This window comes from Phytophthora infestans, genomic scaffold, assembly GCF_000142945.1.
Source record: "Phytophthora infestans T30-4 supercont1.25 genomic scaffold, whole genome shotgun sequence".
Taxonomy (NCBI): domain Eukaryota; phylum Oomycota; class Peronosporomycetes; order Peronosporales; family Peronosporaceae; genus Phytophthora; species Phytophthora infestans.
The window spans coordinates 1,830,936-1,854,223 of record NW_003303734.1 but is presented as its reverse complement, the minus strand read 5'-3'; the positions used below and the strand labels follow the sequence as shown (position 1 = coordinate 1,854,223).

The window sequence follows — 23,288 nt, the reverse complement described above, 5'->3', positions numbered from 1 at the left end:
TTGGCTTTGAGCGACCTTGGTACCTTGTACCAAATATCCCGGAGTATGCCGTGTCATACACCTGAAGTGTGAAGTGTCACACTTCATGTAACCAGGGTACACTAAGGGCTACGTACCCCGTTAAAAGACGGATGGCGGCGGGTGCGGCGGCAGCAAAGACGGCGGCGAGCGAGCGTGGAGACGGGCACAAGGGTGGCGGTGACCAAGTGTGGTGACGGCGATGACAGTGTAAGATTGGCGGGTGATCAGCAGCGGAGACAGCTGCGATGGCGGAAGCGAGTGGATGGCGGTGAAGAGCTGGGAGGGCGACGCGGCGCGGTGGCGATGACCAAGATGGACGTGGTCGGCGCGTTGCTCGGCAGAGATTGGTGTGGACGGAGCTCTGGTGCATCGTTGTGGAAGCTCACGATTGGGACATGGGCACGTCAATGAGCGGGACGTGGAGGAGAATGCGACTACCAAGGGCAAGAAGGATGCGCGCGGAGCAGCGTGGCGTTGCTCCAGCCGGAAGTGCTGCATGTAGGGTGAGGATAAGGCAAGGCGGAGCGACATGAGGTGCTAATGTGTACAGGATAATACAGTAGTAATAACAAAATGCAAATTCATGTACTGGTACTTGTACGAAGTCTACACTGAAGTACAGCTCCGTAACACGTAGGATCTACTAGCGGCTGTAGTGATACACGGAGGCTGTTGCATGCATCAATATACGTAGTACGTATTTAAATAATTACTTAATAAAATAACGCCGATCCGCTTTGCCGTCAACCCAGTGCTGGCGGTGGAAAGATACGACGCCTTTACAATGGACATGTTTAAACAGTGTCTAAAGTGTCCATTGTCTTTTGAAGGAACAAACAGACGTCTGTTCAAAAACGCCATTGCCTACCGAATAGTGGAGTCCGCGTGCAGACGCAGGTTAAGAATCAGAACGGATCATTATGAGCAATCAACCGATTAGTGGACTTTGCCCTATTAACCGTCTTTATAAATTCAAGTCAATACTGCACCCGTAATTACTCGTAGGTGTCTTTTGTGTGTCTGTACAAAGGGGAATAATCGTTCGGTAAAAAAATGTTCAAACAAACGGACGTCTTAAACGTTCTTCGAACAGATGTCTTTACCAGCACTGGTCAACCCTCGCCGTAGAGCTGGTGTTGCCAGTGGTGACTTTATTACTTGCTACAAATTGCAACTATTAATATTTGACCGATTTTAGAAAGCGCTAATTTTATCGAATGTATCGACATGATTGCACAGGTCGGATAAAATGAAAAAATGCGTGAGATACGTCGGCATCTTAATATTTGTAAGGGGAGACACATAATATGTGTCTGAGACCACCCAAAACAATGATACTTACGACCCTAAGTACGAATTGCGATTTAAGCACTCTAAACGAAAGCGGAGCGTCTCCTCTATCTCTTGAGCCCTTATAAGCTACAGAATGCTTAAAACAGAAGAAGTTGTGGTCGCTCAAAAAAATAATCTCCATTAATGGGCCCTCGAAATGACGATATATTTAGGAGTGATGTGAGCTCAATCTTTTTTGAATTTTAAAATTCAAGTGTTATTTAAAAACTCTTGTTAAAAGCAATTGAATAAGGGTAGTCTTACAGTTTTTTTCGATGGAAGTTTACCATAAATGTCATTGTTTCGGTTAAGTGCGAAAATCAGCTGGCCAACTTTATAATCGAATATCTCGTTAGCTCAAAATGGCTCGTAAGTATCATAGATTGCTACAGAAGGTTACATGCAAGTTTTTTCTGGTATTTTTGGTGGTTAAATGGTTTTTCTGGGTACATGTTTCTCTGATAAGAATATAAAAGTAAAAAATGGTGCAGCAGACCTTGACGGCTAATCAGACGGCGCCACATATTGGGGAATATTTTCCACCATTGTGATGTTCTCGGCCTTATCTAACTTTTTATGCGCCTCCCACCTCTTCACGGCGCGTGACCAATCGGATTCGTGTTTCTTCTCTTTTATCACCGTCTCTCCTTGATCGAGGCGGCCCACTGCTGCCTTGAATTCGACAACTGTATTGATGCCGTACTCTGCAAGCGTACTCGCTGTTGCGGGTCCAATGCCTTTTATGTCTTTGATCGAATGTGGCGACACCTCATCAGCGATGACATTCTGTCGTTCAAAGTCCTTCATACCAGATTGAGGAACCATAAATACAAGCGCAGCTCGCTTCGAATTGGTCTTGACTAGTTCCAACAAACCAAGTCTGTCAAGTACGTAAATGATTCCAAAAGCACGCACGGGATGGGTCTTGGAGACCGTCATTTGGAAGAGAAGTATACGCTTGCTCGACATGTTCATCGACAGTGCCGTAGACTGTTTCCTTTTCCCACTTACAAGGGTTTTTGGAAAGTAGAATCCGTCAATTGACTCCATCGTTTTCGACTTCGGCTGATGGTATGGTCCTTTCTTCAGTAGCAAAGAAGACAACGCGCTGTGCTCAAAGTTATCAGCGGGATCACTCCGCTCAATATCAAAAGTTTCCCGTTTTTGTCGCGTTTTGACGGTAAACACTCCTTGTGCCTTCAACTCCAATACCTTCAACTGCAGTCCGTCGCGAAGCTTTGCATGCGCTTTGGCTTCAAACATGGATCCTCTAAGCGAAGCAGCGGGGGGTATGCCATCAAGCAATGCCTTGACTTCATTCATTCTGCCCTCTATTACGCCCAGCAGTCGCTCCGAAAACCTTTTGCTTACCATTTCGGACACGAGTTTCGTTTCTACTGACCTTCCATCATCAACAGGCTCGTAGTGCAAGAAACGGTGGTTCGCAATCGTGTTTTCCCGATTCATAAGCAGGTTTTCGAGATGTCCACGGTCAGTAATCTGCTCGATCGGTTTCGTCAAATCTTTAATCGTAAGCACAACCTGTTCTTGCTTAAGCAAAAAGCAATTGCGGGCCACTCCACCAAAATTCCAGAATCGTTCTTCCATCTCATCATCACTAATGGGGTATTCCAGAACGGAAGCAGCTAGTTGCAGCTCTTTAAGGCTCCAGGGAGGCATGTAGTAAGTGCAAAGTGTTTTTCTTACTCGCTTCAGCCATCTCTCGTTTGGGTTTGTAAACACAACTGTTTGGCGGAATGCTACCTTTGGCGGTCCATCGCACAGCCAAAGTAATTTCTCTCGATATCGATCCAAGGTTGTCTCATCACTGAGATCCACGCCTTCTACCTTCCTTATCGCAGTTTTTACAGTGCTCGAGTCCGGCCGACGATAGTGCTTGGCTTCCTCACCAGGTTCAAACACAGCCAGCGATTCGACTTTCCCTGTCGGAGTATGCGCTGACGCAATAATAGTCCAGGATGGGTTGGCCTTCCTGAACCGTTCCAAGAAATAAGCGTAGAAGATCGACTTTCCAATTCCTGCAGGAAAGTGCCCATTTAGATGACTAACGGTTCATTGATGCTGGATAGTAACTAACTGCTCACCTGGGGTTCCGGTCACTGTCACGCATTTTTTCTTATCATTTAGCAGCCGATCTTCCACCTTTTTATAGTAGACATCGTAACACCCGCGAACAAAGTAGAACTCGCCGCCATTGTACTCCGTAGCAAGGGGCACATCGGGCACTTTGTATCTGATCTTCACGTCGGGGATGTCTTTCTTGCCAGACACTGCGGGAGGCTTGTCCTCCGCTAGAGCGACCCCCTGCGCCGATTCATGGTCGACGCCTTGTTCATCATCGTCGTCGTCAACCCAGTTATCCTCTTCTTGTTCGTCTCCTTCGCCTTCAGCCCACTTAAAGGCTTCTACGTGAGAACGTTTCATGGGCAGTTTCCCTGGCGCTGTCCCTGGCGCTGTCATTGTCAGTTTTCACAAATTCAATTGAATATACCATTCCGACGCCCTAACCCTTTCCGACAGACAAATATTTATTGCTTTGGGCAAACACGAAGAGAGAATCTCAATGCAGAAGAGAAATACTGAAGCAGGTTAGTTAATTAAGAGAGCACCGCAAACATTACACGCAGGGTGCTTCCAAATCAGAGGTCAGAAATAGTAATTGCGATTCTATAAATTAATGGGTTTTGCAATTTAAATATCTATTATTGGTAGTTGAGCTTATCAATACAATATGGTATTGGACCAATTATTGACAATAAATATGGCAAAAGGTTCCCTGGTAGGAAACGTTTTATTATTTCCATATGACATCACCAATCAGATCTTATGACATCATTTTCGTTGTTCACCACACCATCTTCATACCAACCTGAAACCGGTGGCTACGAGAGTGTCTAGTAAGCTACGATACGCGAGCCACAACTCAAACTTCACTTCATTTTTGAGCTACGATGGTCCTTAACAAGCAAATCGCCGCCTACTTCTTCACATCACTTGGTCAAGGGCTGTTTCGCTGCAATATTTGCGGCAACGAGCGGATAAAAACTGGTGGGGCAGTGTACTCTAATCTCAACTACTAGAACAAATTATTAGTTGCTACATCATTCCAAAGAATCACTTATAAACAAATATTCTAACAAGATGCCCAGTCAAGAAAGCTATTCTTGACTCGCCATCTTGTCGAGAATAATCACCTCATATCATAACGTGATGTGTCGTCCTCTAGATAAGAATTGTAGGCCCAGTCGCTGCCTGACATAGTGCACTTGTGAAGCAGCAGCTACATTTCTAGACTTTTCGGCTACGTAAAGCAAACAATAAACTCCTCGCACTTGCTAACGCCAAACGACAGAAGAAGATGAAACATACAAGTCTACCTGACAGCCTGGAGCAAAGTTTGCAGAAGCTGGAGAAGGAAGCAGCTGAATTGCCCTGGTGCCAGCCTTTCTTGGAGGCTCTCCAGGATAACACGGACTCAGAAGATGAAACTTCAGAATTCGAAGATGACCCCGACTTATATGTTGCTGATAGAATATACGCTAAGAAAACTAGTCAAGACGGGCAAGACTACTTTTTACTTTCTTGGGTGGGGTTTTAAAGAACTAACCTGGCAGCCGTCGTCAGACCTACCACAGAACATGATAGCGAATTTTAATGATGAGGAGCTTGGCGTGGCTTGGCCAGTCGACTATCGGGCCAGCATACTTACGGGGATCATGGCTGGTGCAAGAGTACACGGAAGGGCAAGACATAGCTAGACATTGTTCCAATATATTTAAATTGCGGCAATTTTTATTATTGGGAGTGCTCATATTGGAATTTTATTGCGGCAAAAATTTGCCGTCAATACAATACAGTACTGTATTTTCCGACCTCTGTTCCAAATGCATGTTCAAGTGAACAGTATTGTCAGTGCCATACAAAATAATAAGACAATCAGGTCTGTTGTGTTCATGATGAGATGCAAGTGGTTTAGGAAAGAAACATAGCTTCACCGCAGAAATTAAAAGAGATTTCGCAATTTATGCAGGGAAGTCCTGGCCTCCTTCTTTATTGCACTCGCTACATAAATAAGAAGAGTTGGTAAAATGCTTTGCTCTGGAAGCAAACCCATTTATTAAAAAGTAGAATGCTCTACTTTGAAAAGGATGTTCGAATTATACCTAGAAGATTCTTATTAATATACTTAAGTACAATATTTAAGGTCGCTGTTGGAGGCCAGGATTATTTACATGGACTTGTACTAGACTGAGGTCAGGATTTATCCTGGACATTAAAGACAATCTTAACTGTGTACCATTTGGGGAAGATACGGGAGGATTTGTCGAGGACGGGGAAGATACGAATGTGTGGCAGAGCGAAGTCCAGGATTAATCTTGTACAGTACATGACATAATCCGGGAGATCTCAAATAATCTGTAATGTTTGCACCATTGTCCGATTAATACTGTATTCGTCCGTGAAGGAATAAATTTTTTTGGACTTATCACTAGAATTGCCTCCACCTTTGCTAATGCTGTGCGATCTCATACCCAAAGAGGCATTTTGTGGTAATAAAACATGCATTCATTGCTGTTTGCCCTACGGAGACTACAACTGTCACTTCTTACGTCCATTTACTGAGCAGGTTGTGTAGGTGGAATATCTACGTCCTCAATGTTCTCATCATCCGATTTTGGGGCAGACAGTTTCTCTACCTGGTCGTCGTTTGTCGAAATGTCGTCAGAATTCGCGTTCTCCATAGGAAGAAGGCGTCCAGAAAGCAAGTAGTAGAATAGTTCGAAGCGGTGTCTCTTCAGCGAGGCGTTGTTAATTTACAGGTGCCGACCCGTTAATACTTGACGTATAAGCACCCAGCAAACGTAAACTACATGTGATGTAGTAGAACACACAAATACCGTCAGATGTGGATTTTTTTACACAAACCACAACGAATCGCCGAGTTAGGTCGGCGGTTGTATGGCCTGCGCAGAGGGTGGTCCCCTCGCGGTCCGGCCCTTCCGGGACAGACGAGTGGCTCGCTTCCACTCGGTTCCGACTAACTAAGTCAGATCACTTCCGAGGCTCCGCCGAGTTTAATTCGGCGGAGCTCGTTCACAACCCTGTGCCCTCCACCAAAGGATGGACGACGGCGCGCGAGCGCTTTTACAGGTCACCGAGCGCAGAGGCTGCTCAGCTAGAAGTGTTACGGCACCCGGGCTATCCGACGTACCGGCCCGCTGAGTATGCGGGGCTTTCTTTCGCGCGTAGCGAGACTTTGTCCTACCCGGACCGACCTAATCTCTTGGCGCTACCAGTCAATACCCTACAAGCTATGCCTCTCGAGTATTGACGGCAGGCATAATCCAGCCCTATGCAGGGACTTACCGGGAAAGTGTACACGTGTCTTGGACTAGACAAATTATGCTCTGTTATCTTCTGGGAGCCCTTTCGGCTCCCCCTATTTAATCCTATGCTTCCTTTACAAATATCAGGTGAAATGTACTCGTTTCAGATCTCTACCGACCCTTCAGCTGAGTTCGGGCGACCGTTGGCGCGCCAGCTGAGTCGATTCCTCGACCTGTCGGCACTCGTGGGGTCAGCGACCGGCCTGAAGCTAGGTTGGTCGACCACAACTTCCCATGAGTCTGACGCGGAGTCGGCGGGGCCTTCTCGCGTGTGCCCTCCTAGTCCACCAAGCTTGCCGGGCGACACCACTTCGGGCGCCACCAGTCAGTCAAGCTCGGCTGCTCCAGTGAGTCTTGACTCCCTCATGGCCAGGGTTAACGAGCAAGGGTACGAGCGCCGAGAAGAATTGACCTTCTTGGCGAGGCTCATGGCCTACGGATTTACTCGTTCCGTGGAGCCTTCCGATCCCGCGCAGCGGCGAGCGATCTTGCATGCTGCTTCCGCGGGGGAGCTGTTGGATATTATGAAAGGCAACTACGTCGCTTTTGATTATCCCCAGATCATTGGCGATCTCCGAGCCGACAATCAAGCTGTTCAGGAGGAGAGCCGCGCACTGACTCGGCGACTGGTGTAACGGGCCAGGTATTTACTCCGCTACTTGCTTACACTATACTGTTGAGGAAGCTCGCAATAGGACGACTGAGTCTTAGGTTTAAGGAAAATCAACTCTGACTTTATTTTAGGACCAAGGCCACAGCCCTGGCCACTCAAATACACGTCATAGTCCAATTGGCTAATAATGGGTCTGGCTCCCCATATATCAGCCAATGGCATGACAGCATTTCAGCACACGCTAGTCGTGTGCTGATGCACCTACTTATGTAAAGAAATCTACCTACTTATGTAATGGAGGGGCCCATTACATTACCCCCCCCTCTTAAAGTTGCACTTACGCAACATAAGCACTGATGAAGAACATTGCAGAAAACTGCTGGAACGGCGGATATAGCGGCGACACTCGCGGCATCAAGCCACTGGCGTGTCAACAAGAGACACCACGCTCGGCAGCGAGCGTGCAGAGTGAGAAGCCATCTCAGGCAACAGCTTGGAGGCCACCGGCGCTGGCGTTGGTGTCGACACACGTGGGCTTCGAGGAGTCAGGTGAGGTTCTGGTGGAGTGGAGCTTGGACCTTTGGAGTTGCCCTGAGGCGCATCGAGATGCGACGTCGTGTCCGAGCGGGTAATGGAGCATGCTCACGCGCAGTACGCGTGAGTTCGATTCCCACGGAGATCAAACTCCGCGACAAGTGCATGAGCAAGTGTTTTTGCAAGGAAACGCTGGCACGATGATCACCACAGACGCAAAGACTGAGCGCCGACTGGAGACTTCCTTGTGTTTGGGGATACGCTCATCGTGGAACGTCCACGATGTTCTAGCAGACACGAGGATCACGAAGACAGCGCACGAGGTACTTGAGACCGCGAATACGGGGACGACAACCACTTCACTCAGATGAGACGATGTGCGTACGGAGAAGTATCCTGTAGACCCAGGCGACTGCGACGTCGGAATATAGGTGACCTGCGAGCTGGGGTTTCACTCGTCGTCGTGGAAACTCGCGTCACTCACGCAAGAACTCACTCACTCACTCACCCACTCACTCACTCACTCACTTGTTCACTCGGCTAGCTCACCGAGTGGCTCAAAGGTACAGTGCCGAGTTCTCGTGTAGCTGGTCGCCGGTTCGATCCCGGCGTCAGCTCCAGTTTTCTTCTTAATCATCATGGCGAGCGCCTCCGTGTACCAGCGGAGGCTGGTCGCCTTCTTCACCGCGGGTATCAGCACCCGGCTCACTCACGCTTCGGAACGTGAGTGTCTTCTCGTTTTCGTTCACGATGTCGGGAACGTCTTCCCGCAAGCGACTGCGCGGCTCCCGAGTATCTTCACCTGGGGAGAGTCCCAGCCAACGCACGCGATAGTGTTGTTTCTTGTCCCGCAGGGCGCGACCCTGTGGAAACGCTTCAGTGTGACCGTCACGGGTTCCATGACACTGGCGAAAGTCATGGTCGACGATTCGCTCAACGATCCAACGCTGAGCGTCCGAAGAGTCGATCAAAGGAGGAGGACCATCTCGCTGGAAAGTTGCCGCGTCACTCGAGGACGAATCAGCGTCCGGGATCTCGGACGGATGGTATTTCTTTAAACGTCCGACGTAGAGCGTCGGATGTAGCCGTAGTGTCGAAGGAATAACCAGAGTGTAAGCGTCACCAATGGTCTTGATCACCGTAAACGGCCCAATAAAGCGCGGCGCGAGTTTGTTCGCGCCGAGGTTGGTAACCGCAGAATTTCTGATACCTTCAGTCGACAGGAGCACTCGTTCGCCTGTCCTAAACACGGCCAGCCTTATCAGCGTTCTCCTTCTGCTTGTCCACTGCGTCCTGCAGTGCGTCACGAACATAGCGGGTGACCGCTTGGCGCTGTAGTACAAAGTCGGAGACGACTGCGGAGTCGATTGGTCGCGCCGCATGCTTCGGCGCGTAGTTAGCCGGCGCAAGTGGGCTCGATGCGGAACGTGTCACTGCGTTGACCGATGTGGGGACTGGGGATACACTCGAGATATCATTAGCAACCGGTGTGTGTATCGGTTGACCCAGTACCGGTGTTGCCGCCGGAGACATCAAAGCTGGAGTAGACGGCTTGTCGGCAGCTTCTTTCCCACCCAGAGTGGAGACACACGGCGCTGTGGGATGACCCACGGCGAGAAGAGCAGGGACACGCGGGTGTCGCGCGGTGTTAATGAAGAAGGGCGTCAGCTTAGTCGACGCGTGTACCGTGTTGTTCAGCGCGAACTCGGCCAGAGGCAGAAACGAGCTCCAGCTGGAGAACGACGTCGCGTAGCCTCGAAGGACGTCTTCGAGGACGCGATTTACGCGCTCCGTCTGGTCCGTTTCCGGATGGGCTGCTGTGGACATCAACAGCTTCGAGCCCAGTAGCTCGAAGAGCTTCGACCAGAAGGCCGACGTGAAGCGCGGGTCGCGGTCGGAGGCGATGGATTCAGGAAGACCATGATGGCGGAAGACCGCATCGATGAAGTGCACCGCGGTATCTGCCGCGGTGATCGAATCCGACACCGGAATCAGGTGTACCATCTTGCTGAAGTGGTCTACGAACACCAAGACACCTGAGCGTCCTTTAGCATCGGGTGGGAGCCCGAAGATGAAGTCCATCGACACCGAGCGCCCGGCCTCGGTGGCCACCGGTAGAGGACGCAGGGGAGCTTGCGAAGACGAGGCACGTTTCACGCGCTGGCAGATCTCGCAGGTGCGCACCCACTTACGTACCCATTTGTACAGGTGGGGCCAATAAAAGTCGCGTGACACAGCGGCAAATGTCTTCTCGCGACCGAGATGAGCACCCAGCGAGGCATCATGAAACTCATGGATAATCCGTGAGCGCAGATCGGGGTCGTTAGGAACAACGATACGTGGGGAATCGAAGTTGTCGATGCTGTACGTCAGCAGCCCGTCCTCGAGACGATATCGGTGGATTTTGCTTCGTACAGAGCGGGAAAGGGCTCCCAGTGTATCGGCGCTGGGAGATCGGAGATGCTCCAGGATACTGGAGAACATCGAGTCATGGTCGTAAGCAGCTCGGATCTCGTCGCGAAGTGGCATTACCGTGGAGACGCTCGGCAGGCTGACGGCTGACGCCTCGCACGTGGCACACTCGTCTACATCGTCTTCATCCAGCGAAGATTGTCGACCCAATGCACCGCGTGGGTCGTAGTCGGGACGCCGAGACAAAGCGTCGGCGAGAATGTTGTTTTTGCCGGGTTTGTAGTGGACAACGAAGTTGTACTCAGAGAAGAACGAAAGCCAGCGGACCATCCGCTGGGAGAGATGAAGACTCTTCATCGCTGTCCTCAGCGATGCATGGTCGGTATACACCGCGAAGGTATCCCCACCCAACAAGTACACTCTGAACTTGATCAGAGCGTAGCGCATCGCAAGGAGCTCCTTGTCGTGAGCAGGGTAGTTGCGCTCCGCCGGCTTCATCTGCCTGGACTAGTAGCTTACGACACGCTCTTGACCTTCTTCATTGAATTGCATCAGCGCACAGCCGATGGCGAAATCGCTCGCGTCGCAGACGACGTGAAAAGGCTTCGAGTCATCCGGGAGCGCGAGGATTGGGGCCTCGGGGAGACTCTTCTTCATCGAGTCGAAGGCGGCTTGATGTGCGGAAGTCCACGACCACGACACATCTTTCTTCAACAACGAAGAGAGCGGCTGGATCAATCCGGCGTAATTCTTCGTGTACTTGTGGAGATAATTTGCGAGACCCAGCCACTGACGCAGTTCAGTGGGATTCTGTGGCGTAGGCCACGCACATATCGACGACACTTTCTCGGGGTCGGCGCGGACGCCGTTCTTGCTCACAAAGCAGCCAAGCACCGGAAGCTCCGGCGCGCAGAATATACACTTCTTCAAGTTGGCATACAGCTTGTTTTCGCGCATCACTTGGAAGACTTGCCTCAGATGCTTCAAGTGGACTTCAAGCGCGCTGAGGCCTCCCTTAGCGCGACTGTGTACGAAGATGTCATCGAAATAACTCGGTGCGAAATCGCGGAGCGGGCGCAGCACATGGGATACCATGCGATTGAACGTAGCGGGAGCATTCTTCAAGCCTTGTGGCATAACAAGCCACTCCTAGAGCATACCACTGGGAGTGCTTACCGCTGTGAGCGGTATGTCGCTCAGCCTCATGAGGATTTGGTAGAACCCATCGGTCAAGTCGATGGCACTGAAGACCTCACTACCCGACATTGCGTCGAGCACCGTGTCCTTCCGAGGAATTGGCATCTGGGCAGGGATGGTAGCGTCGCTCAGCTTGTTCAGGGCATGGACGATGCGCCATCCGCCCGTGGCTTTCTTCACACAGAAGGTCGGACTGGAGTGCGGCGATGTGCTCTCACGCACATGACCCGCCTTGCGGCGCCTCTCGAAGAAGTCATCGATAGCTTGGACCTGATCTCGCGTGAGCGGCCACTCCCGCAAGATCGGGACTAGCTTGGGGAGCCACACTAAGACAAATATCGGAGCTCGCCACTGAAGCATCTCTGGCGAGCATTTCTTGGCCACTCCGGAAGCCCAGCTGAACTTTAGCCGGAAAAAATCTCTATATTCGCGGGCGGACTCGTAGACTGGATTGCCGGATTCGCGTAGCGCTTCCCAAGACTACGCTGCGAAGCGCTCCTCGCGGGCCGACTTCGGCTCAGCGCTCTTTGGGCGCGAGGGAGCGTCGCCGTCACGGACTGCATTCACTTCGGGCGACGCCGAATCGGCGTCGGCGATCATGCAAACCTGTTCGATTTCATCGCCCTTGAGGCCGCGAAGGAAGTTCTTCCAGGAGAGACCTGGAAGTCGAGTGATCGACCCTGCCTCGCTAGGTGGGTTTGCGAGCTCGAGTGTTCGTCGGCGACCGGGAGTACCTTCCACGTACTCAAGCATGCAGACCGACTCCGTCGGTGAGCTGTCACTTGGCACGGGCTCTCGGCGAGGTTTCAGCCGACGCCGCTTCGACTGCCGCCGCCTCGAGTGCGAACTCGAGGATGATGAGTCGCTCTCGCTGGACGAGAGGTCACCTTCCTCTAGCGGGAGCCCCTGCTCGAGCGCGGTAGTGTTCAGCGGGAGCGCCAACTGCTTGACCACCGGCTCAATTGACGGAGCCCCTGCTCGACCGCACATCTCGTTCGTATGCGGGGAGCCCCCTGCTCGACCGCGGATCTCGTTCCGTCTGGGGGGAGCCCCTGCTCGGACCGCCATCTCATTCTTTTGGCGGGAAGCCCCTGCTCGACCGCCATCTCGTTCGTTTGCGGGAGCCCCTGCTCGACCGCGATCTCGTTCGTCTGCGGGAGCCCCTGCTCGACCGCCATCTCATTCGTTTGCGGGAGCCCCTGCTCGACCGCCATCTCGTTCGTCTGCGGGAGCCCCTGCTCGACCGCCGTCGCGTACATCTGCGGAAGCCCCTGCTCGACCGCCAGTTGGTCATCATTTCCGCGTCGCCGCGGGGACTCGTCGGTTAACTGCACTGCGCAAGCCGTGCAGAGAGGGCCATCGCTCACTCTGTGCACAACGTTCGTCGTGGATGACCGGTCCACGACGGTGACGTGAGGCCAATCCTTCTGGGCGACCAGGAGATGCGTGAACACCTCGCTCACATCATAACCACTGCGACGCTTGACCGACCGGGCCAACCAGTCAATCTCTGGTTGATAGCGCGTCAGCCACGGCACACCCAGGATGCAGTCAAACGCGTAATTCATCTCAATGACGAGGAAGTCGTCGTTGCTTCGGAAACCGTCGAACGTGTACGGAAGTGTAATCTCGCGGCGCGCGACGCGGTGTGATTTCCCATCGGCCAACTTGACAGCGACCTCCCCTCTACCTTTGCGGACAGTGATGTCCGACGGGAGTACCGACAAGCACGACGCGCGGAAGAAGTTGTTGGTCGCTCCTGAATCAAGGAGCGCTCGCAGTGGTCGCCGGGCACCGGCGACATGAAGACTGATAATGATCAATCTTGAATCGCTCGGCGTTGTGGTGGCATGAAAGTGTGCATGCAGCACAGGAGGGCTAGGAGGTTGGGTTGCCACCGGGGGACCCGGACCTCCATTCCAGCCGGTAGGGCGCCCCGCACCTACTGACCCTGACGGTTTTTTGGCTGGTCAGAATTCACGGTCTCAGCATCGACATGCGCAAGCTCTGGAGCTGGCGCGCGGCACTCCGCCGCGCGATGACCGACCTTCCGACAGCGGAAGCAGGTGAGAGAACGATTGTTCCGAGCACCGCTTTGACGCGCTGCATAACGCTGACGATTGCTCGTCGTATCGATAGCGTCGATGTCCATGGGCTCGGGCGCAGAATCCCGAGCAGAAGCAGGTAGCGCGTGAGCGTATGACGCCGCAACCACGTAGTCCTCGCGTAGGGCGAGGGCGAATGCCTCTTCGAGCGTAGGGGGGTCCGATCTTGTAAGGCAGTAGCGCGTCATGCCTTCGCGCATACCGAACACGAATACATGAACCTGAGAGGCCATATCGATCGGCTTAGACACGATGCACGACGCGAGGTGTCGTATCTTCTGGACGTAGTCGCGCATAGTCATCGTGCCTTGCCGAAGGGCGAAGAAGTCTGCCCGGATTCGGGATTCATCTTGCGGCGGCTCGAACGCGAGCCGAAGGTCACTCTGGAGGGTATCCAGAGTGGGGAAGACGTTGGGATCGACAACCAACTTGCCGAGAGCCCATTCCTTGGCTTTCCCAGACAACCGCGAGAGGAGGAAAAGGACCTTCGCGGAAGGCGCCTCGATCAACCTCGAGGCGATGACGATGTCGATCTCTCGAAACCAGCGATTCAGCAGAAGTCGATCTTCTCCGGCACCGGAGTAGGTGGACGTCTCTAGCTTCACGACGTCATTCGTGGGGATACGCGAGGGAGTTGACACTCGCCGATTCGCATCGGCGAGCTCGCGTTCCATGAATTCTTGTGCCGCAACGCGCTGCTCGTCGGGCGTCGCTGAGCGCAGCAGCGACGTGACGACGGCTTCTCCGGACACCGCCGCAAGGCGGCGGAGAGCTTCCCACTCGATCCGAGTGAGATGAAAAAAGGCAGCGTGGTCGAGGTCTTGGCTCATGTCGAACTTGTTCGTTGGAAGGACTACAAAGTGCTACCAGGTGTAACGGGCCAGGTATTTACTCCGTTACTTGCTTACACTATAGTGTTGAGGAAGCTCGCAATAAGACGACTGAGGCTTAGGTTTAAGGAAAATCAACTCTGACTTTATTTTAGGACCAAGGCGACAGCCCTGGCCACTCAAATACACGTCATAGTCCAATTGGCTAATAATGGGTCTGGCTCCCCATATATCAGCCACTGGCATGACAGCATTTCAGCACACGCTAGTCGTGTGCTGATGCACCTACTTATGTAAAGAAATCTACCTACTATGTAATGGAGGGGCCCATTACAACTGGACTCTCTTGCTCTCAGCAACGTCGACTTGTCCACTCAGCTCTCATCGGCACAACAGCAGGTGTCTCGATTGGAGGCTGCTGCCGCGCAGTCTGCAAATTTCCTTGCTTCATTGCGAAAGGCTGTAGCTCTGAGCGAGGCAAAACTTGCTCGGGCTATCGCGGCTGAGCAGAGCAAGGTTGACGCTGCGTTGGGTCAGGCCCAGCTCCATCATCAGCAGGTATTGGATCGAGACGCCAAGATCGACCTTCTTCACCGATCCATTTCCGAGAGGGATGCGACGTTCGGCACTCTTCAGGGCATCGCTTCCAAGCATTTCGAGCAGCTGCAGTAGTCGGTGCGGTTGTACTGATCCATCGGCACTCAACCTTTGCGGCACGCTCAGTCGGTGATCGCTGAGCAGCGGGCTGTGACCTTGCGACAGTAGCGGCTCATCCGTCGGAATGGCATTATTCCGATGCACGACCTTCACATGGCTGCTGCTGCTGCTGGCGGTGGCTTGTAGGTTCCTGGACTTGATCCGTCCGACCTTCTCCTTAACGCCCGGCTGTGTCGTGTCTTGGAGTCTCGCTTCCCTAAGGTTCTTCATATTCCAGCCGGTGAAACTCGGCGGTTGGAGTTGATTGTCCATCCTCGCCTAGATGCTCCAGTGGCGAGTTCCGCTATTGGTCCTAGTGTGGCTCCCCCAGCTAGTCAAGCGTCTTCTGTGACTTCATTGGCAGACTCGGCTGCGGCTCTTGTCAGCTCAGCGGCGGCTACGAGCCAACCCGAGCCGACCCTCGCCCAGCTTCACCGTACGCCTTTGGCGAACTTATATTCGACTCAGCGGCTTCGACGTTATGCCTACCCAAAGTCTCCCACTGCTGCAGGTCCTCGTCATCGTCCACCGGCGCCGCATCCGCCTCAGTCGTACGCTTGTCTACTTCCCGGGGAGGATGGACACGAGGCTATCAGTGCCTCTTTTGCACTCAAGTTCTCATCAAGCTACTATGTCCGATGGAGGAAGGCCCCGCTCTGGAAAGTCCCGTCGTCGGACTCGGCGGAAGAAGGTTCATCACCTTCAGCTGCGTTCTGCTACCCAACCCGCTGTCTCTGTTCGCTCTGAAGACGACGATGACGCTTCGAGCGAAGCTGAATTCGAGTTTGAGTTGCCTGAACCGCCCGCCGACACCGTTCCTGCGGTTTCTTCGACGACTTCGGCGGGTTCTTCGTCTTCCGGTCCTCCGTTGACTTCGTCAGTCGCGGCTACTCGCCCACCGCTGGTATCTTCATCCGACGTCGTGGCTTCGCTGCCTGTCCCGGCTACGAGCGTTTGTGCCCCAGGCTCGACTTCGCCCACCTCCGCTGGGTTGCCCCAGTCAAGTGCACCGCTCAGCGTCGTGTCAACGGTGGTTGGGCGCTCTCAGTCGTCTTCTGGCCGATCCTCTCACGTCACTCCTTCTCGGGGTCTGAGCGTATCCACTACGCCGACTGACCTAGTGACTCCGGCCGTGAGTGCCCTCAGGCCGTCTCTCCCTGCGAGCTCGGCCGTGTTGACGTCCCCGTTTGGGCGCTTCATCCAAAGATCTGCTGCGACCGCCCACACTGTGACTGCTCAGCTGCTTGAGGACCTTGACGCGTCTGACGACGAGGTGTTAGGGCCTGGTGACGGTTCTGCACCGTCCGCCGGCTCGACGAATCCTGCCGCTGGGTCGCTCTTGGATCCCATTTCTTTATCCGAAAACTCTGCTGGCAGTCCTTAATGTTCTGACATTAGCGGCCGAAGAGGCTCATCGTTCTGCTAAAGCGAGAAGCCTTCATGCGGCAATCTTCGGCTCTGACGATGAGATGAGTGATGAGTCCTTGCCGCCGCGTAATCGCCACTCCTCGCGGCATTCATCGAGGGATTGTGGTGACGGGACGCGTTCTACCTCTGCGTCGGCTTCGGGGAAGCAGCAGCGTCGCAAGCGTCGTGCCTCGTCGATTCCTCCCGGTCACCGGTCGTTGACCTTCACACAGTGAGCTAGGTGTCACTTCACCTGCATCTCCTGGGCCACGCCCATGATGCCTCGACTAGCAGTCGACCGCGACCCTCGGGTCACGCAGCGGTAGGTCATCGACCAGATTCGTACCACTCAGTGGATTACGCGCCACTCCGCGCTCGTCCTCACCAGGACCCAGCAGCTGGTCATTGACCTGACCTGCACCGCTCAGCGGATAGCGTGCCGCACCACGTACGCCCTCAGGGCAAACAGCAACCTCGTTGCTAACAATTTCGGACATACCAATGTCCAGCACAACGGCCGCCTCGGCCTCGTGCTCGCGCCAAAAGCGCTTCTGCTTCCAAGCAGAGGTGGGTTCATGACTCACCAAAGCTCCACTAGGAGCAGGGTGCGACGCACCCAGCGTTTTCGACTTCCAGTCGATCCATGTCTTATGGCGCTCTAGCCATGCCATGCCAAGGATGAGGTCATACCACGCATCCAGGTCTAAGACGGAGCAGGATTCCACGCCATCGAAGCTCTCAAACTTCACTCCAAGGTCGACAGAGACCTTCGACACAGTTACCAGTGTCCCCGTCGCGAGACGGACAGAGACGGCATCTCTCGTTGGCACTTCCAGTGCCTCAGCATACAGCTGACTCCCTTCCAGGGTGGAGCGACGGGTGTAGTTGCCCGAGGCTCCCGAGTCAATCAAGACTCTCCATGGCTTTGCAAAGCCCTTCACGCTCGCTTGAACCACCAGCAAGCCCGGCTTGCACACACTCTTCTCGTAAGAGAGCTCAGCTCTCTTCGGGGCTGAGCCCCGTTGTTCTCTACCTCTTCGAGGCACAACAGAACTCAGTTCTTCCCCAGTAGGCTGGGAGTTGCCGTTTCCCGGCGATGACCCGGAGGGTTGGCTCGCCGGAGCCTCGCGCTTCTTGTGCAGAGGGCAATAGGCCCTCAAGTGCTTAGTGCTATTGCACACAAAGCATCGGCGGATGCCGGCGCGCTGCTCCGCAGCAAGAAGCTCTGCTTCTTCATCTTCAGCAAAGCTGAGGTCCATCGGCTCTGGAACGCTCGAAGAGCTTGCGCTACTATCGCTCCAACCAGGTCGAGCCGACCTGAAGTTGTGCTCGGCATTTAATGCCAAATTCACCGCCTCTTCTAAAGAGTTAGGGTGTACACGGAACACTTCCGTTCGAGCTGCGCTCACACGAAGTCCCTCCACGAACACGGTCACGCTGACCGGTTCTAGAAGAGGGTCCGCCGCCATTCCGGCGATAGTAGTTCTCAGCTCTTGGACATAGTCGAATAACCCCTTCTTACCCTGGCGGGTAGCAAGGAACTTCGACCGGAAACGGTACGCCTGATGAGGCGGCGCGAACACGCGCGAAAGCTGTTGCTTCAGCTGATCCCAAGTGGGAAATGCAGCGTCAACAGACGTGCCGCACGTTAGTGCCCATTCGCGAGCGCGACCTCCAAGCCTGGAGATAGCCAGCGCCACGCGCTGATGCTCAGACTGGAGCAGGGCCGATTCCATGGCCATCTCGACCTCACGGGTCCAGAGAAGGAGATTCTCTCCATCCTTCCCCTCGAAGGTTTTTACGCTCTCCATGAGCGGTTTTAGTCTCAAAGACCCTTCACGCGTCATCGACGCCGCCGCCGTTGCGGCGCTCATCTTCTCTTGGACATGCTCCAAGAGCGCGTTCTCGTAGCGGGAGAACGATTTCAGCCTGGCAGTGACCGCCTCTGGACCTTGCGATGCAAGATGAGCCACGCCCTCCGGGCCAAGCAAGGACATAAGCTTAGTAAGCGCGTCCTGCTGCGCCGGGGGAAAATTCGCGAACACGGGGTGTTCCATCCTCACAGAGGATATAGTCAACCGACTCAGGAGCGGGATTGACTACAAGTGCTACCAAGTGCAGCGGGGCTGCCGTAGCTTTAGCGTCAGAGGAAGACGTTCGACTCAAAGAGTCACTAATATTAAGTTCCTTATCCAAAAGACACTTACAGCCCAAGACCAGGGCTCAAAGTTAATACCTTAACTTTATGCTTCAAAACCAGAAGTGTTTTATTTACTATTATTGCGGCCAAGCCGCCTAGGGGTAAATGTATCTGTTTAACTATCTAGCATAGTTAATCTAATCAAATGCATAACGTGTGGCTTTCGGCCAACGTACTGAGAGACCTTGTTAACTCTCCAACTTATGTACTGAGAGTTTGTTAAATCTCCGGGTACTTCGTACCCCTGTGTGTTCCACACCATGTAACCCCGTTACAACCATGAGGTAGCGCAATCGAGGAATCCATGTATGGTTCACCACGTAACGGAATTCTGGTAGCGAAAGCCCTAGACGTTGTACTCGATCGGCGTCCGACACTATTCGTTGCCATGTTGATCTGAGCGACGCCGCCCACTGGTCCTCGCCGCCTTGATATATACCAAGACGTTTAAAGCCTTGCTCTGGTGACATAATTTGCACTCGTTGTGGTATTCCGAGGTTGTCATTTAAGTGCACCGCTGGGTAATGCTCCGTGGGCCTAGCGAGATACATCTGGAACGACTTCGCTTAGCCAAAAACACCTCCTGTGGCATATTTACCAGTAAACATATTGGTGACCCTCGCACGATTCACCAGTCCATTATATGATGCGTCCAGTTGATCGTCCACAAACATGGTGCTGGCAATGTTAATCCCGTGGTCTTTCTGACTATGTCTGATCACGACAGGGTCTACGCATTTCTCGAGCTGCTCTTGTAGGCAGTCCATGTACACTCCGATGTGTAGAATAGCGAGGACCGAGCCCTGACCAATGCCGAGTTCACGCTCCCCTGTGGCAATCCATCCGAATGATGTTCTCTCTTCAATTTCACCTGGTCCCAGTAGATCGATCATCAGTTTTCGCACGGTGTCCGGAACTCCTAGTCCAAGACATATGAGCTCCATAACCCACGCGGGGATACAGCCATAGCACTTAAGACAATCTTTAGATACTAGTAGGAGTAGCTCCTTCTACTCCTTTGCTCGATCAATTAGCAGTGTTGTCATTAGTGCGGCGTCTATGACAGACATGTCCGACCAGAATCCGTGTTGCAGAAGACTGAGTGGTATGCCACCATCGACAAACTGCTTTATTACAAGAAAGAGTCGGTTGGCGAAGGCAGCTTGGACCGTGATCGGCCGCCATGGTGGTAAACCCTTAGACACATCTAATGTTGGGTTCACATTCGGCGTTTTTCGGCAGGAATACCATTTGTTTCCGGCGTAGTATTTTCGGAGCTAGTCCGATACGTAGGATTAGCTCAATAATCTCCCGTTCTCGCTGCCTCACTTGTGCTGGAGCTGAAATTAACATCTCTTGGGAAATCCCACCGTACCCTGGTACAACATGTTGCTTCAGTTGTTTATCAATCTCTGCTTGCATCGCCGCCGTGTAGTGGTAGTCCTGCCATGTTATGCCGGCAGTCTGCCACGCGGCGGCGTACCGTCCTCCTCGCACGATATCAGGAAGAATCCATTCCTGTGCAAATTGTGGAAGTGTATAAATATCGTCCGGATTCAGAGTGTCTAAGTACCGTGGCCTGTTTGTCCTTTCATCCACGAGTATCCAATTGTCTAGTAAGGCCGTTAGCTGCCTTTGCACCTCCGCCCTGTCTTCATTGTAACTCGGCCCAGTATCGCCCGGTATTATGGCACTGCGGATAGATCCCGGCGGGGGTCGCTTAGTTAAAGAGCTCTGGAGGAACGCCTTAGTCGCCCCACTGACAAACCCGTTTCGGCGCCGTTCGTGGCATAGTCTGCACCGTGTTGTTTGTCTCCAATTTTGGTGTGTCCGAATTGTCTTCCTCCAACGTTTAATGATAGACATAAACCACTCGACCCAGTCGGATATCTGCAAGGATTCGGGTGGGTTAACTTGCGCGCTCCTTTCTGATGACAGCTCCCTTCGACCATCGTATCGGGGAACGCAACCCACCTCGGCCAGCATATCGTCCCAGCGGCCACCTGAATGTCGTCAATAGCAATATATGCTTGGTCTAGGACGATACGCGCTTGACGCAGCGGGGCTGTGCCCGGGTTACTCATATACACACAGCTCGCGCCAGTTGCCGTTTGGAATGGGTGCTTTCTCCCCAAAGGTTCCTGGCGCTCAGACAGAGACAGGAGTATAGGTTGACAATCGCTTGTTCAAGCCACACTAGTATCTCGTCAGGTGTGCTGGTGGCAGCCTCGATATCATCAATAAGACAGATTTCGCCAGAGTGTAACATTGTCCGTCTGTGCTCTCTAAGCACCTGCGTCTCCTCCTTCGTTTTCTGCCGTGTATTAACAACCTTGATGGGGGTAACATGTTGAAGGGTAAAAGCAATCCGCGCCCCACGATCTGTCCGCATGACTACCATAGGCACACCCGAGTGGTTGCTCGTTGTAACGCTGTTAATCCATATCGCGCTAGCTGTAATCGCTGTCTCGTGCTCTCCAGAGATGTAAATGTCGTCCAGCGTGGACCGAGTACCCTGTCTGGAGTGTGTATACCGAGGTGTCTAGATCGAAATATAGAGACTCTTCCGAAAGATTCCGTCCATGCTGCAAATTGCCGGCTCACCCCCTGCGAGCTCGCGGAACGAACTATGGTCCCTGATCTATCTAGCACGTCGTCTGTGTAGGTGTTAAAGTCTCCCGCCACCATGTCCAGAACACACCGAGCCCGGCCCGTTACCACACGCTCGTGAATCCATGCCCACTCATCGTGTACTTCATCGAGATGCCGTTTCGGGGAGTAGTGAATGTACGTGCCAATCATCCATAACTCTTGCGCTTTGGCTAGCCGTACAGCAACGCACAAGGACCTCCTTGTGGGCGAGTAACATACGCTACGTTTGCTCACTCTGTTATCCCATCGCTCCTTGTTGAACACCATTGCAATCTGTTTGGTGCCGAATAGAAGAAGGCCTGGTATTGGTCGTTGGGTATCGGCAGTCGCTACCCCGATTTGCTCAGAGGGTTACCGGCGGAGTCCGGGATCACTTACAAATGCTAGGTCAATGCCATTCGCCAGTATCCATCCAGCTAGCTCCTCCTCCATTTTATGCCGTAAGGTTTCTTAATTTTCACCGTACAAATGCAAATATCGTGCCCCGCGTCGATCATTGATGGAAACTCATCGACGATGTAGTCCCCCGAGTAGTGCTCCCGCTGAAGAATGGACTGAAGGATCGTGCTTTGGTCAGGTGCACGCGAGCTTGGAATAACACACCGAGTAGGTCACCACCGGCGACGGTATCGACACCCTCGCTCCGCTCTCCGTGTAGTGGTATCCATATTCGCACATCTTTGATCCTCTAGCACGGAGTCGTCGGATCCACTCAGGGAGTTCATATCCAGGCTAGTCTCGCTGTAGGCCTCGGGCGTTACCAACGTCGCTCATGATTGGGTCTGAAGGTTGTCGTTCTTAACCACAGCTGCCCTTGTTAACTGACCTGTCAGTGTCATAAACAGTGCTATCATCCACAGAATGTTACTTAAAGCCCATTTTGCTTGTTCTGGAGACCACACCTGGTGTATGTGGCCTCCTTACGCAAAATATGGTCTCGGTGCGTGGCAAATGTTTGTTTCGTTCGGTGAATCGCCCATTGCGTCGTCTTGGTCTCCACTGCGCTGCTGACCCTGGGGTGTTGCGGCAGCAGTCTGCTTCGCAAGAGCGAGCTCGACAATTTGCTCCATCCTTGCGTTCCAGATCTCATCCATCCCATCTAATCGTTTTTCAAGAGTCTGACAACGTTGTTCGGCCGCCTTGCAATAACGCGTCATGTTTGCTAGTGATGTGTGTACAGTGGCCGTCTTGGCTTCAATGGCACGCTCCATCAGCGCTCAGCGTCGTTCATGTTGTGAGGTACCGTAAGTTGACTAGTGCTTGGAGTCTGACGTGTGTTTGATCCACGTGCGTCTCGGTGTTGCTGAGTTGATGTTAGTTGGGGGCAATTGCGGCGGACATGACCGGTTTAATAACATTGCCAGCAGTCATTCCCACTTCTTGCTCGAATCCGTAGCGGCATGTCACCGACTTGTAATTGTTCGACAGCTTCTAACCCGAATTGGCGGAGTACCTCGTGGACTTCATCGGCTAAGCTAAACATTACCACCGCAGACTTGCTTAGACCTCTTCGTACCTCACAGATTCCGGCGTGTATCCAGCACGTTGAAAAGCCTCCTTGAGAATTAACGTTTTCATCTCACTCGTAGCGCCATAAACGATGACACCTATCGAGCATCGTGCCTCACAAACGTTTTTTGTCAAACGAATTAAGACTTTTCGCGCTAGGTCCCAATCTGTGTTACGCACCAGACTGAGGGTAATTGTGTCGGCAGGATTCTCCCTTCTGCGCCTGCGATGTTTTGCTGTCTGAAGGTTGTTAGCGTACATTGAGTTGGCTTTACCTGGACTTGGAAAGAACAAACGAAATGAGTACAACAGCGGCGATGTCCTTGCAGCGTATCGCATGCTTGCCGCCGGAGACCATTTTTGCTTCTCGTT

General features: G+C 52.9%; 2 protein-coding genes across 2 annotated transcripts; both read right to left on the bottom strand.

Moving 5' to 3' along the window:
- Window positions 1-2,438: 2,438 nt before the first annotated feature.
- PITG_13156 (uncharacterized protein) lies at window positions 2,439-3,484 on the bottom strand (the record flags this gene model as incomplete). Its single annotated transcript, XM_002900630.1, has 5 exons — window positions 2,439-2,493; window positions 2,615-2,853; window positions 2,932-3,152; window positions 3,243-3,392; window positions 3,481-3,484. The coding sequence occupies 5 exons, from the start codon at window positions 3,482-3,484 to the stop codon at window positions 2,439-2,441; spliced, it is 669 nt and encodes a 222-aa protein (XP_002900676.1).
- Window positions 3,485-19,256: 15,772 nt separating this feature from the next.
- On the bottom strand, window positions 19,257-20,177 carry PITG_13155 (uncharacterized protein; the record flags this gene model as incomplete). Its single annotated transcript, XM_002900629.1, has 5 exons — window positions 19,257-19,282; window positions 19,336-19,612; window positions 19,703-19,759; window positions 19,820-19,951; window positions 20,085-20,177. 5 exons carry the CDS (start codon window positions 20,175-20,177, stop codon window positions 19,257-19,259), a joined length of 585 nt encoding a protein of 194 aa, XP_002900675.1.
- Window positions 20,178-23,288: the final 3,111 nt, after the last annotated feature.